Source organism: Coregonus clupeaformis, chromosome 38 (genome assembly GCF_020615455.1).
Source record: "Coregonus clupeaformis isolate EN_2021a chromosome 38, ASM2061545v1, whole genome shotgun sequence".
Lineage (NCBI taxonomy): Eukaryota > Metazoa > Chordata > Actinopteri > Salmoniformes > Salmonidae > Coregonus > Coregonus clupeaformis.
Window position 1 is genome coordinate 1,322,136 of NC_059229.1, and position 16,815 is coordinate 1,338,950.

Sequence of the window (16,815 nt, forward strand, 5' to 3'; positions counted from 1 at the left end):
CTTCCTTTTCTGTTCTGTTAGAGTGTTGTACCGTAAAAGGCCTTTACCTTTGAATAGGATACAATATTGTTGTTACATCAGTGATTGACTTTATAGTAATGCTTTATAACAATGCTTAATAGTAAGCTACTGTATCTATAGATCTAGTTATTCACATATTTTTGTGATTTGTTTTTATGTTGCATCTTGTAGTAAACACAACACTCCTGTTTCTGTCTGATTATCTCAAGAGATATAAAGCTTTTATTGACACAAACTGGTGTGTGTGTTTCACCTATTCAGCTCTTTCAGATCAGTGTAGTTCAAGTAAAGGAGACAAGCAGAGGAAGTCACTCTAGACTTTTGAGAAGGGGCGCGGAGAATTATATTTGATTGACACCCCATGCGGCCAATAGCAGGACATTGCCGTGTCCACGGAGGCATGTCTAACGTTCATTTTCACAACTCACTAAAACCAATCATAGGCTCCTATACGTTGACAGGCACTGTGATGACCAATAAGGAGAGGTGTAAGTGGATGACAGGCGGAGCTACGGTCTCTCTAGCGGAGGCTGGGTGTCGCCTGACCGGATGATGATTGACTGAAGTTTTATCACTGTAGTTTTCTATTCCGTCTTTTGTATTAATTTAAATAGCGCTTCACTGTAGCCCTGTTATTTAGAACCTAGTTACTGACCCTCACCCAAACCTGACAACAATCAAGTTTTAACAGACGACTTGATTTTTACGCTTTTTCCGTTAAACGAAACTCCAGCTCGCCAGCGAGAGAGCGCAAAGATCAGACCCGTCTCTCTCTCTCTCTCTCTCTCTCTGTCTCCCTGTCTCCCTGAGTAGCCTAAGCGGCGGCTGAGTTGAGCCCGCCGGAGAGGAGAGCAGCCATGGGGAACCGGGGTATGGAAGACCTTATTCCCCTCATCAACAAGCTCCAGGACGCCTTCAGCTGCATCGGCCAGAGCTGCAACCTGGACCTGCCGCAGATCGCCGTGGTCGGAGGGCAGAGCGCCGGGAAAAGCTCCGTTCTGGAGAATTTCGTTGGAAGGTGAGTAGTAACGGTTAGCTCTGGTCCAGGGCGTTACTGCGCGTTCGTACATTATAAGTGAAAGAGGGAACGCGAACTAATGCTCTGGACCAGAGCTACGTAACAGCTACGGGTTGAGTATAGAAATACTACCTATAAATGCATGACAACTTCGGTGGATAGTTAACCTATGTAAAGTGAAAGGTAGGATGCGTTTTAGGGAAGCTTTTGGGCTTTTTACATAAAGTTTTTATTGCAAGTTATATGCTATATATATACCGTTCCTTGCATTGCATAAAAGTAGCCAACGAAGCAACATCGGGTCTACGAGTTGTCTCGTCTTTTTTTCCGTTCTGATGAGCGGGAATATTCAGGAATACAGTTTACGCACTTTGCGCAACTAGCTGTCAAAATAAAGGCATAAAGGGGGTTGGAGAGATAGTGGCTAGAATAGAGGGAGAGAGAGAGTTTGATGCTGCGGCTTCTTTGGAATGGGGAAAAAACTGGACATGTTTGTTCATGTCACACACACACACACACACACACACACACACACACACACACACACACACACACACACACACACACACACACACACACACACACACACACACACACACACACAGTACTCAGCTCAAAGACCCTACAGTATGTCTGTCTGTTATATTGCCCCTATCCTATCAAACATTAACATGGACCCTGTGCGTGTGTGTGTGCCAGTGTGTGCCAGTGTGTGTGTGCCAGTGTGTGGGTGTGTGCCAATGTGTGTGTGTGTGTGTGTGTAGACTGGTGTTGTACACTAGTTTATAGCCTAACATTACATAATAGTTGTTATAACGAGTTTTGATAAAGGATTCATTAATGTGTGTAAACTCCTAAGCTAGATGAGGGACACAGGACAAGGACACACCATGTGTTATTGGTGTCACGAGTGAGTAACAGAAGGTCAGTGTGCCAAGATAGATTGGGGGCCACCGTTGCTAATCTTAGGAGGGGTGCATGATGGAATGGCCTGGCTAGGGTGCCACACGATACCAAGGAGGTGGATGATATGGTGGTGGATGATGGTTAGCAACTGGGTAAGATAAAAGTAGATTGGAAGGGCAGTATATAAACTGAGAGATGTTGTATGTAAGTCATTCATATGACAAGAGGCGAAGCACGTGCAGCTTGTCGTAGAATCCAGTACTGAAATAAATGTGAATCAACCTTCCAGCTGAGTGTCGACTGCTCTCTTACATCCTGAACTTCTCCATACCAGAAACTCATCATAACAATAGTCAATAGTTGGGTCTGTATAATTTGGTCTGTGTCATGTGTTAGTTTCATAGCGAGGTAGAGAGAGACGTCCCAAATGGAACCTTATTCCCCCACTTAGTGCACTACTTATAGAGAGAATAGGGTCCATAGTGCACTACTTATAGAGAGAATAGGGTCCATAGTGCACTACTTCTAGAGAGAATAGGGTCCATAGTGCACTACTTATAGAGAGAATAGGGTCCATAGTGCACTACTTATAGAGAGAATAGGGTCCATAGTGGACTACTTATAAAGAGAATAGGGTCCATAGTGCACTACTTATAGAGAGAATAGGGTCCATAGCGCACTACTTATAGAGAGAATAGGGTCCATAGTGCACTACTTATAGAGAGAATAGGGTCCATAGTGGACTACTTATAGAGAGAATAGGGTCCATAGTGCACTACTTATAGAGAGAATATGGTCCATAGTGCACTACTTATAGAGAGAATAGGGTCCATAGTGGACTACTTATAGAGAGAATAGGGCCCATAGTGCACTACTTATAGAGAGAATAGGGTCCATAGTGGACTACTTATAGAGAGAATAGGGTCCATAGTGCACTACTTATAGAGATAATAGGGTCCATAGTGCACTACTTATAGAGAGAATAGGGTCCATAGTGCACTACTTATAGAGAGAATAGGGTCCATAGTGCACTACTTATAGAGAGAATAGGGTCCATAGTGCACTACTTATAGAGAGAATAGGGTCCATAGTGGACTACTTATAAAGAGAATAGGGTACATAGTGCACTACTTATAGAGAGAATAGGGTCCATAGCGCACTACTTATAGAGAGAATAGGGTCCATAGTGCACTACTTATAGAGAGAATAGGGTCCATAGTGTACTACTTATAGAGAGAATAGGGTCCATAGTGCACTACTTATAGAGAGAATAGGGTCCATAGTGCACTACTTATAGAGAGAATAGGGCCCATAGTGCACTACTTATAGAGAGAATAGGGCCCATAGTGCACTACTTATAGAGAGAATAGGGTCCATAGTGTATTACTTAGTGCTCTATAAAGGGAATAGGGTCCATGTTGTATTACTTAGTGCTCTATAAAGGGAATAGGGTCCATAGTGTATTACTTAGTGCTCTATAAAGGGAATAGGGTCCATAGTGTATTACTGAGTGCTCTATAAAGGGAATAGGGTCCATAGTGTATTACTGAGTGCTCTATAAAGGGAATAGGGCCCATAGTGTATTACTTAGTGCTCTATAAAGGGAATAGGGTCCATAGTGTATTACTTAGTGCTCTATAAAGGGAATAGGGTCCATAGTGTATTACTTAGTGCTCTATAAAGGGAATAGGGTCCATAGTGTATTACTTAGTGCTCTATAAAGGGAATAGGGCCCATAGTGTATTACTTAGTGCTCTATAAAGGGAATAGGGTCCATAGTGTATTACTTAGTGCTCTATAAAGGGAATAGGGTCCATAGTGTATTACTTAGTGCTCTATAAAGGGAATAGGGTCCGTAGTGTATTACTTAGTGCTCTATAAAGGGAACAGGGTCCATAGTTTATTACTTAGTGCTCTATAAAGGGAATAGGGTCCATAGTGTATTACTTAGTATGAAGGATGACACATGTTTTGTCCCTCTCGTGTCCCGTCCATATTTACAGACTCTTTTGTGTTAGCCTGTGTGTGTATGTTAGCCTGTGTATGTGTGTGTGTGTGTGTCTTTCTCAGAGGGACAGATATTAGGGGCATTGATGGAGTGGCTGGGTGGTGAGGTAATGAGTGATGTCATAAGCTGTGATGTCATCTCTGGTGGACGTTGGTGTGTGTGTGTGTGGTGGTTCCAGTAAGTGGAGGGGTCAACGTACGCCATGTATTCCAAATGGCATCCTGTTCCCTATGTAGTACACTACACCCTATTTGCCCTCATCAAAAGTAGTGCAGTACATAGGGACTAGGGTGCCATTTGTTATGTAGGGTGATCACTCACTTCCTGCCTGCCTGCTTGGTCAGGGCTAAACAGCTAGGAGGAAGTGTGTATGGACAGTGGTTGGTTGGTAATAGATGGGAGAGACTTGACTGTCCGTCTTCCCCTCCCCTTTACTGGCCTGGATTCAACACACACACACACATATACACACACACACACACACACACACACACACACACACACACGCACACACATATACACACACACACACGATTTCAGGGCGCTGGGTTGATGCAAAGACGTTAACCTGGAAATGATTTGATTTCCATCGAATCGAGAGTCAAATGATGTCTCTCTCTCTCTCTCTCTCTCTCTGTCTCTCTCTTTCTCTCTCTGTTTCTCTCAATTCAATTCAATTTAAATTTAACACACACACACACACACGATTTCAGGGCGCTGGGTTGATGCAAAGACGTTGACCTGGAAATGATTTGATTTCCATCGAATCGAGAGTCAAATGACCTCTTTCTCTCTCTCTCTCCCTCCCTCTCTCTATATATCTCTCCCTCAATCTCTTTCTCTCCCTGTATCTCTCTCTCTCCTTCTCTCTCTCTCTATCTCTCTCCCTCAATCTCTATCTCTCCCTTTATCTCTGTCCCTCAATCTGTCCCTCTCTTTCTCTCTCTTCTCTCTCTCTGCTTTTCCATCTCTCTCGTTCCTTCTCTCGCATATCAATTAGCTTTATTGGCATGACGTATTGATGATCTTGCCAAAGCACAATGTTACATTAGAAAAAGTTTACACTCTTGTAAAAAAGGTTTCCAAAAGGGTTCTTCGGCTGTCCCCATAGGACAACCCTTATTAGTTCCAGGGAGAATCCTTTTTGGAAAGGGTCCTACATGGAACCCAAGAGGGTTCTACCTGGAACGAAAAGGGTTCTATATGGAACCAAAAAGGGTTCTTCAAAGGGTTTGCCTATGGGGACAGCTGAATAACCCTTTTAGGTTCTAGATAGCATATTTTTCTAATAGTGTAATGAACAATTATTAACAATGATGGAAATCACCTAAATGATCTCACTGTACTGAAGTGTGTGTGTGTGTCTCTGTGTGTCTCTGTGTGTGTCTGTGTGTCTGTGTGTGTGTGTGTGTGTGTGTCTGTCTGTGTGTGTCTCTGTGTGTGTCTGTGTGTCTGTGTGTCTCTGTGTGTGTCTGTGTGTGTCTGTGTGTGTGTTAAATGCTCTGTGTCTGTCTGTGTGTGTCTGTGTGTGTCTGTGTATGTGTTAAATGCTCTCTGTCTGTCTTTAAGGGACTTTCTGCCCCGAGGGTCTGGTATCGTCACCCGTAGACCTCTCGTCCTTCAACTGGTCAACAACCAAGCAGGTGGATACACACTCACACACACACACTCACACACACACACAAACACACACTCACACACACACACACACACACACACACTCACACACACTTACACACACACACACAAACTCTCACACACTCTCACACACACACACACACACTCTCACACACTCTCACACACACACACACACTCACACACTCACACACACACACACACACACTCACACACACTCACACTCACACTCACACACACACTCACTCACTCACACACACACACACACACACACCTACACTCACACACACTCACACACACACACACTCACACACACTCACACACACACACACACACACACTCTCACACACACACACACACTCACACACACACACTCACACACACACTCACACACACACACTCACACACACACACTCACACACACAGACACACACACACACTCACACACAAACACAATCACACACACTCAAGCATACACACACACACTCACACACACTCACACACACACACACACACACACACACACACTCACACACACACACTCACACACACACACAATCACACACACTCAAGCATACACACACACACACACACACTCACACACACACACACACACACACACACACACACACACACACACACACACACACACACACACACACACACACACACAATCACACACACTCAAGCATACACACACACACACAATCACACACACTCAAGCATACACACACACACACTCACACACACACACACACACACACACACACACACACACACACACACACACACACACACACACACACACACACACACACACTCACACACACTCACACACACACAATCACACACACTCAAGCATACACACACACACACACAATCACACACACTCAAGCATACATACACACACACACACACACACACACACACACACACACACACACTCACACACACACAGACACACACACTCACACACACACACACACAATCACACACACTCAAGCATACACTCACACACTCACACACACACACACACTCACACACACACACACTCACACACAATCACACACACACACACACACACACACACACACACACACACACACTCACACACACACACACACACATAATCACACACACTCAAGCATACACACACACACTCACTCACTCACACACACTCACACACACTCACACACACACTCTCACACTCCCACACACGCTCAAGCATACACACATACACACTCACACACACACACACACACACACACACACACACACACACACACACACACACACACACACACACACACACTCTAGAATGGACACTGTCTAGAAATCACCTTAGAACTCTAGAATGGACACTGTCTAAAAATCACCTTAGAACTCTAGAATGGACACTGTCTAAAAATAACTTTAAAATACTAGAATGGACACTGTCTAAAAATCACTCATCTTGACCAAAATAGCTGCCATTATTGGCACATTCTGGAATAATGTGTCTATGATATACAGTGCCTTCAGAAAGTATTCACACCCATTGACTTATTCCACATTTTGTTGTTACAGCCTGAATTCAAAATGTATTACATAAAAAAAATTCTCACGCATCTACGCACATAATGAAAAAGTGAAAACATGTTTTTAGAAATGTTTGCAAAGGCATTTAAAATATCTCATTTACATAAGTATTCATACCCGAGTCAATACGTGTTAGAATCACATTTGGCAGCGATTACAGATGTGAGTCTTTCTGAGTCTCTAAGAGCTTTCTCTGAGTCTCTAAGAGCTTTCTCTAAGTCTCTAAGAGCTTTCTCTAAGTCGCTAAGAGCTTTCTCTGAGTCTCTAAGAGCTTTCTCTAAGTCTCTAAGAGCTTTCTCTAAGTCGCTAAGAGCTTTCTCTGAGTCTCTAAGAGCTTTCTCTAAGTCTCTAAGAGCTTTCGCTAAGTCTCTAAGAGCTTTCTCTAAGTCTCTAAGAGCTTTCGTTAAGTCTCTAAGAGCTTTCTCTAAGTCTTTAAGAGCTTTCTCTAAGTCGCTAAGAGCTTTCTCTGAGTCTCTAAGAGCTTTCTCTGAGTCTCTAAGAGCTCTCTCTGAGTCTCTAAGAGCTTTTTCGTCTCTAAGAGCTTTCTCTTAGTCTCTAAGAGCTTTCTCTAAGTCTCTAAGAGCTTTCTCTGAGTCTCTAAGAGCTTTGCACACCTTGATTTTACAATATTTGCTTGTTATTCTTTTTAAAGTTCTTCAAGCTCTGTCAAGTTGGTTGTTGATCATTGCTAAACAGCCATTTTCAAGTCTTCCCATAGATTTTCAAGCCGATTTAAGCAAAAACTTTAACTAGGCCACTCTCAGGAACATTTCACGTTGTCTTGGTAAGCAACTCCAATGTATATTTGGTCTTGTGTTTTAGGTTATTGTCCTGCTGAAAGGTGAATTTGTCTACCAGTGTCTGTTGGAAAGCAGACTGAACCAGGTTTTCCTCTCGGATTTTGCCTGTGCTTAGCTCTATTCCGTTTATTTTTATCCTACAAAACTCCCTAGTCCTTGCTGATGACAAGCATACCCATAACATAATGCAGCCACCACCATGCTTGAAAATATGAAGAGTGGTACTCAGTGATGTGTTTGTTGTGCAGTGGTGAAAAAAGTACCCAATTGTCATACTTGAGTAAAAGTAAAGATACCTTAATAGAAAATGACTCAAGTAAAAGTGAAAGTAACCCAGTAAAATACTACTTGAGTAAAAGTCTAAAGTATCAAAAGTAAATGTAATTGCAAAATATACTTAAGTATCAAAAGTAAAAGTACAAGTATAAATCATTTCAAATTCCTAATATTAAGCAAACCAGACGGCACCACTTTCCATGTTTTTATTTATTTACAGATAGCCAGGGGCACACTCCAATACTCAGATATCATTTACAAGTGAAGCATGTGTGTTTAGAGAGTCTGCCAGATCAGAGGCAGTAGGGATGACCAGGGATGTTCTCTTGATAAGTGCGTGAATTGGACCATTTTCCTGTCCTACTAAGCATTCAAAATGTAATGAGTACTTTTGGGTGTCAGGGAAAATGTATGGAGTAAAAAGTACATTATTTTCTTCAGGAATGTAGTGAAGTAAAAGTAGAAGTAGTCAGAAATATAAATAGTAAAGTACAGATACCCAGAGTGGCGCAGTGGTGTAAGGCACTGCATCTCAGTGGTCTAAGGCACTGCATCTCAGTGGTCTAAGGCACTGCATCTCCGTGGTCTAAGGCACTGCATCTCCGTGGTCTAAGGCACTGCATCTCAGCGGTCTAAGGCACTGCATCTCAGCGGTCTAAGGCACTGCATCTCAGTGGTCTAAGGCACTGCATCTCAGCGGTCTAAGGCACTGCATCTCAGCGGTCTAAGGCACTGCATCTCAGTGGTCTAAGGCACTGCATCTCAGCGGTCTAAGGCACTGCATCTCAGCGGTCTAAGGCACTGCATCTCAGTGTTTGAGGCGTCACTACAGACCCCCTGGTTCGATTCCAGGCTGTATCACAACCGGCCGTGATTGGGAGTCCCACAGGGCGGCACACATTTGTCCCAGCGTCGTCCGGGTTTGGCCGGTGTAGGCCGTCATTGTAAATAAGAATTTGTTCTTAACTGACTTGCCTAGTTAAATAAAGGTACAATAAATTAAATTAAATAAATACCCCAAAAATACTACTTAAGTAGTACTTTCAAGTATTTTTACTTAAGTACTTTACACCACTGCTGTTGTGTTAGATTTGCCCCAAACATAATGCTTTGTATTCAGGACATAAAGTTAATTTCATTGACACATCTTTTTGCAGTTTTACTTTAGTGCCTTATTGCAAACAGAATGCATGTTTTGGAATATTTGTATTATGTGCAGGCTTCTTTCTTTTCACTCTGTCGTTTAGGTTAGTATTGTGGAGTAACTACCATTAATTAAAATCTGTAACTGTTTTAAAGTCACCATTGTCCTCATGGTGAAATCCCTGAGCGGTCTCCTTCCTCTCCAGCAACTCAGTTAGGAAGGACGCCTGTATCTTTGTAGTGACTGGATGTATCTTTGTAGTGACTGGATGTTTTGATACACCATCCAAAGTGTAGTTAATAACTTCACCATGTTCAAATGGATATTTAATGTCTGTTTAGTTTTTTGTTTTTTTTACCCATCTACCAATATGTGCCTTTCTTTGAGAACCATTGGAAAACCTCCCTGGTCTTTATGGTTGAATCTGTGGTTGAATTTGAGTTTGAAATTCACCGCTAGACTGAGGGACCTTACAGATAATTGTATGTGTGGGGTACAGAGATGAGGTAGTCAGTCAACAATCATGTTAAACACTATTATTGCACACAGAGAGTCCATGCAACTTACTATGTGACTTGTTACTCCATAACTTATTTAGACTTGCCATAACAAAGGGGTTGATTACTTATTGACTCAATACATTTCAGCTTTTAATTTTTGATTAATTTGGACAAAATTCTAAAAACATAACTCCACTTTGAGATTATGGGGTATTGCATGTAGGCCAGTAACACAATCTAAATGTAATCCATTTTAAATTCAGGCTGTAACACAACAACATGTGGAAAAAAGTCCAGTTGTGTGAATACTGTCTGAAGGCTCACAAACAAGTAATGACATCATGCTTAATTTCTGTGGTGAGTTACAGATGTTTTCTCTCTCCATCTAACCTCTTCTCTATGTCTCTCTCTCTCTCTCTCTCTCTCTCTCTCTCTCTCTCTCTCTGTCTCTCTGTCTCTCTCTCTCTCTCTCTCTCTCTCTCTCTCTCTCTCTCTCTCTCTCTCTCTCTCTCTCTCTCTCTCTCTCTCTCTCTCTCTCTCTCTCTCTCTCTCTCTCTCTCTCTCTCTCTCTCTCTCTCTCTCTCTCTCTCCTTCCTTAATAACAGAGTATGCAGAGTTCCTTCATTGTAAAGGTCGTAAGTTTGTGGACTTTGATGAGGTGCGTTTGGAGATTGAGGCTGAGACTGATCGCATCACTGGGTCCAATAAGGGAATCTCTGCTGTTCCCATAAACCTCAGAGTCTACTCCCCTAATGGTACGTACACGCACGCACGCACGCACGCACGCACGCACACACACACACACACACACACACACACACACACACACACACACACACACACACACACACACACACACACACACACAGAGAGACTCAGAAACATATGTTCATGCAAACACACAATCCTGAATGCAGTTATGCTCACATACATAATCTACCTCTCCCTCTGTAGATAGATGTACAATGAGCAAATACATTTTCCATTTGAATTTAATCATTCAATCTCTCTCTCTCTCTCTCTCTCTCTCTCTCTCTCTCTCTCTCTCTCTCTCTCTCTCTCTCTCTCTCTCTCTCTCTCTCTCTCTCTCCTCCCCCCCTCCTCCCTCCCTCCTCAGTGTTAAACCTGACCCTTATAGATCTACCAGGGATGACTAAGGTAGCGGTGGGAGACCAGCCAATCGACATCGAGCACCAGATCAGAGACATGCTGATGCAGGTCAGAGACTGTGGTTAGGGTCCCAAACAGCACTCTATTCCCAACTGGCACCCTATTCCCAACTGACACCCTATTCCCAACTGGCACCCTATTCCCCACTGGCACCCTATTCCCTACTGGCACCCTATTCCCAAACAGCACCCTATTCCCAACTGGCACCCTATTCCCTACTGGCACCCTATTCCCAACTGGCACCCTATTCCTTACTGGCACCCTATTCCCAAACAGCACCCTATTCCCAAACAGCACCCTATTCCTTACTGGCACCCTATTCCCAACTGGCACCCTATTCCCTACTGGCACCCTATTCCCAACTGGCACTCTATTCCCTACTGGCACCCTATTCCCATACAGCACCCTATTCCCTACTGGCACCCTATTCCCATACAGCACCCTATTCCCAACTGGCACTCTATTCCCTACTGGCACCCTATTCCCAAACAGCACCCTATTCCCAAACAGCACCCTATTCCTTACTGGCACCCTATTCCCAACTGGCACCCTATTCCCTACTGGCACCCTATTCCCATACAGCACCCTATTCCCTACTGGCACCCTATTCCCATACAGCACCCTATTCCCTACTGGCACCCTATTCCCATACAGCACCCTATTCCCAACTGGCACTCTATTCCCTACTGGCACCCTATTCCCAAACAGCACCCTATTCCCAAACAGCACCCTATTCCTTACTGGCACCCTATTCCCAACTGGCACCCTATTCCCTACTGGCACCCTATTCCCATACAGCACCCTATTCCCTACTGGCACCCTATTCCCAACTGGCACTCTATTCCCTACTGGCACCCTATTCCCATACAGCACCCTATTCCCAAACAGCACCCTATTCCCAAACAGCACCCTATTCCCAAACAGCACCCTATTCCCATACAGCACCCTATTCCCATACAGCACCCTATTCCCAACTGGCACTCTATTCCCTACTGGCACCCTATTCCCATACAGCACCCTATTCCCTACTGGCACCCTATTCCCATACAGCACCCTATTCCCATACAGCACCCTATTCCCTACTGGCACCCTATTCCCATACAGCACCCTATTCCCAAACAGCACCCTATTCCCAAACAGCACCCTATTCCCTACTGGCACCCTATTCCCATACAGCACCCTATTCCCATACAGCACCCTATTCCCAAACAGCACCCTATTCCCAAACAGCACCCTATTCCCAACTGGCACCCTATTCCCATACAGCACCCTATTCCCTACTGGCACCCTATTCCCATACAGCACCCTATTCCCTACTGGCACCCTATTCCCAAACAGCACCCTATTCCCAACTGGTACCCTATTCCCAACTGGCACCCTATTCCGTTTCAGGTGGGCGGGTCACGTGTGTTTTTAGGTAGATATACAGTATATCTTACTGTAATTAGGTAAATATTAAAGTAATATATCTTCTGTGTTCTGTGCAGTTCATATCCAAAGAGTAATAAAGTAAATGTTAAAGTAATGAAGTAAATGTTAAAGGGGCAATCTGCAGTTGCTACATCTATTTTTGGATTTATAAATTAATGATATGTACCCATGGATTCTTGAAGAATATAACGTGTTGGTGCTTCATGAGTTTAGTTCAACTGTTGTACCGCATCAGAACCCAAAACAAAAGCTTGTTCTACTTTTTTTGGAAACAATGTAAATGTGAACAAACACTATATAGCCTCATAACATGGTTAAAACTATAATTGTGATATCATGGATGGTCAGTCCTTGCATCCATAGCTTTGCCTATGAATTTGAGAGTGGTTACATTTCCCCAGGCCCATCCCGCAGCTTTTTAACGAAGCAGGGGCCGGGAGGGAAATTTATTTTTGTTTCAACTGCTGATTGCCCCTTTAAAGTAATATAGTCTTATCTTATTTTTTATGTGCTAAAAAGTATATTTTCTATATGCAGTTCATAACTTAAGAGTCCTGTCTGATCCTGCTATATGCAGTTCATAACTAAAGAGTCCTGTCTGATCCTGTTATATGCAGTTCATAACTAAAGAGTCCTGTCTGATCCTGGCTGTGACTCCAGCTAACCAGGATCTGGCCAACTCTGATGCTCTCAAGATATCTAAGGAGGTCGACCCTCAAGGTAGGGAGGGGGGGCAGAGAGGGGTTATGTCTGTCTGTGTGTGTGTGTGTGTGTGTGTGTGTGTGTGTGTGTGTCAGGCAAATTCGTCATGTTTTATTTCTTCTAAAAGGCCCACAATGTGGTTACTAAACTCCGATTTGGATATATTTGGCTGTTTTCGCTGCATAAAAGTGGCATTTCCATGGTTTTGGTCGAACTCTTACCTGATCTATTCATATAATGGGATGTTTGAGAGAGAGTAGATGTTTGAGAGCTAGTAGATTGTTGCCACAGAGACGACCTGTGTGTTGACCTATGTGTTTCCAGGGTTACGTACCATCGGAGTGATCACCAAGCTGGACCTGATGGATGAGGGGACTGACGCACGGGACATTCTAGAGAATAAACTACTGCCGCTACGCAGGGGTGAGACACACACACACACACACACACACACACACACACACACACACACACACACACACACACACACACACACACACCTGTTATAACCTGCTCCCTGCAGGTCATAACAGGATAATAACCATCTCTCCTCTCTCCTCCTCTCCTCTACTCCTCTCCTCTCTCCTCCTCTCCTCTAATCCTCTCCTCTCTCCTCCTCTCCTCTACTCCTCTCCTCTCTCCTCCTCTCCTCTACTCCTCTCCTCTCTCCTCCTCTCCTCTACTCCTCTCCTCTCTCCTCCTCTCCTCTACTCCTCTCCTCTACTCCTCTCCTCCTCTCCTCTCCTCCTCTCCTCTACTCCTCTCCTCTCTCCTCCTCTCCTCCTCTCCTCTACTCCTCTCCTCTCTCCTCCTCTCCTCTACTCCTCTCCTCCTCTCCTCCTCCTCTCCTCTACTCCTCTCCTCTCTCCTCCTCTCCTCTACTCCTCTCCTCTCCTCCTCTCCTCTACTCCTCTCCTCTCTCCTCCTCTCCTCTCCTCCTCTCTTCTCCTCCTCTCCTCTACTCCTCTCCTCTCTCCTCCTCTCCTCTACTCCTCTCCTCTCCTCCTATCCAGGTTACATTGGGGTGGTGAATCGTAGTCAGAAGGATATTGACGGCAGGAAGGATATTAAAGCAGCTTTGGGTGCAGAGAGGAAGTTCTTCCTGTCTCATCCAGGATACAGACACATAGCTGACCGCATGGGAACACCACATCTACAGAAAACACTCAACCAGGTTAGATATGTAGACATTATATCTACTGTCTCTCTTCTCTGTCTCTCTCTCAATTCAATTTCAATTTAAGGGCTTTATTGGCATGGAAAACGTGTGTTAACATTGCCAAAGCAAGTGAAGTAGATAACAAATAAAAGTGAAATAAACAATAAATATTAACAGTAAACATTATAGAGGAAGATAAGTGTTTCCAATGACATCATCGGTGTTCATCATGAGATTTTAACCAATTATGATTAGGCATTGCCTACTAATTGTTTACTAATTGGTTGATGATGTCATTGGAAACACTTATCTTCCTCTATCTTGTTTACAACAAAAACACAGAAACACACCATTTTCACATATATTGATGTTGGGGTGGTGCTGAAGATGATGAATATGAAGTTGAAAATGTCCCTTGAATCGCTCAGCATTTCTCTCTCTCTCTCTCTCTCTGTGTCTCTCTCTCTCTCTCTCTCTCTCTCCCTCTCCCTCTCTCTCTCTCTCTCTCTCTCTCTCTCTCTCTCTCTCTCTCTCTCTCTCTCTCTCTCTCTCTCTCTCTCTCTCTCTCTCTCTCTCTCTCTCTTTCTCTCTCTCTCTCTCCCTCTCTCTCTCTCTCTCTCTCTCTCCCTCTCTCTCTCTCTCTCTCTCTCTCTCTCTCTCTCTCTCTCTCTCTCTCTCCCTCTCTCTCTCTCTCTCTCTCTCTCTTCATCCTTCATCCTTCCTTCCTTTTGTCACCATATACCCATTTCAACTCTCTCCCCCATCGCCCCTCCCCCTCTAGCAACTGACCAACCACATCCGGGACACGTTGCCAGGGTTACGTAGTAAGCTCCAGAGCCAGCTTCTATCTCTGGAGAAAGAGGTGGAGGAATACAAGAACTTCAAACCAGACGACCCGACACGCAAGACCAAGGCCCTACTGCAGTCAGTATACACACACACACACACATTAATAAACCGGATCCTCACAGTCAGTACTTTTATGATATGACTGTGTGTATGTGTATATATATATATGAGTGCGTGTCTGTGTGCATGCGTCTATGTTTGTGTGTGTGTGTGTGTGTTTAGGATGGTTCAGCAGTTTGGTGTAGACTTTGAGAAGCGTATTGAGGGATCAGGAGATCAGGTGGATACAGTGGAGCTCTCTGGAGGAGCTAGAATCAACAGGATCTTCCACGAGAGATTCCCCTTTGAACTGGTCAAGGTACACACACACACGTTTGTTTTACTATCCTCGTGGGGACCCAAAAATGTATTCCCAATCAAAATCCTATTTTCCCTAACCCTAAACCTAACCCTAATTGTAACCCTAAACCTAAACCTAACCCCTAACCCTAAACCTAAACCTAAACCTAACCCTAAACCTAAACCTAACCCCTAACCCTGAACCTAACCCTAACCCTAAACCTAACCCCTAACCCTAACCCTGAACCTAAACCTAACCCCTAACCCCTAACCCTGAACCGGCGAAATGTCCTCACTTGTTCAAACGTTCCTTGTTTTACTGTCCTGTGAGGACGTCTGGTACCTAGTAAAACCCAAAACACAGACACACACTGATTTTTTCGTCTGTGTGTTGTGTTCAGATGGAGTTTGATGAGAAGGAGTTGAGGAGAGAGATCAGTTATGCCATCAAGAACATCCACGGAGTGAGGCAAGTATCTACCTGTCTGTCTGTCTCTCTATCTACATGTCTGTCTGTCTCTCTATCTACCTGTCTGTCTCTCTCTATCTACCTGTCTGTCTCTCTCTATCTACCTGTCTGTCTCTCTCTATCTACCTGTCTGTCTCTCTCTATCTACCTGTCTGTCTCTCTCTATCTACCTGTCTGTCTCTCTCTATCTACCTGTCTGTATGTCTCTCTATCTACATGTCTGTCTCTCTCTATCTACCTGTCTGTCTGTCTCTATCTACCTGTCTGTCTCTCTCTATCTACCTGTCTGTCTCTCTCTATCTACCTGTCTGTCTCTCTCTATCTACCTGTCTGTCTCTCTCTATCTACCTGTCTGTCTCTCTCTATCTACCTGTCTGTCTCTCTCTATCTACCTGTCTGTATGTCTCTCTATCTACATGTCTGTCTCTCTATCTGACTGTCTGTCTACAAGTGGTCCTCTGTAGCTCAATTGGTAGAGCGTGGCGCTTGTAACGCCAGGGTAGTGGGTTCGATCCCCGGGACCACCCATACGTAAAAATGTATGCACACATGACTGTAAGTCGCTTTGGATAAAAGCGTCTGCTAAATGGCATATCATATTATTATTATATTATAAGTTTGTCTGTCTATATATCCACAAGCCTTTCTCTCTCTCTCTCTCTCTCTCTCTCTCTCTCTCGCGCTCTCTCTCACTCTCACTCTCTCTCGCTGTCTCTCTCTCTCTCTCTCTCTCTCTCACACTCTCCCTTTCTCTACCTACAAGCCTTTCTCTCTGCCCATCTACCTACATGTCTGTCTGTCTCTACCTAC

General features: G+C 44.0%; 1 protein-coding gene across 1 annotated transcript in view; it reads left to right on the top strand.

Moving 5' to 3' along the window:
• The first annotated feature begins 550 nt into the window (after positions 1-550).
• LOC121533219 (dynamin-2) overlaps positions 551-16,815 on the top strand; it is a 34,546-nt gene continuing 18,281 nt past the window's right edge. Inside the window, 10 exon segments of the mRNA XM_041839041.2 lie at positions 551-1,039; positions 5,523-5,596; positions 10,492-10,641; positions 11,004-11,104; positions 13,105-13,207; positions 13,514-13,612; positions 14,203-14,363; positions 15,130-15,272; positions 15,420-15,555; positions 15,938-16,005. Of these exon segments, the coding sequence (XP_041694975.2) occupies positions 879-1,039; positions 5,523-5,596; positions 10,492-10,641; positions 11,004-11,104; positions 13,105-13,207; positions 13,514-13,612; positions 14,203-14,363; positions 15,130-15,272; positions 15,420-15,555; positions 15,938-16,005 (1,196 nt within the window). The 5' untranslated portion in view covers positions 551-878.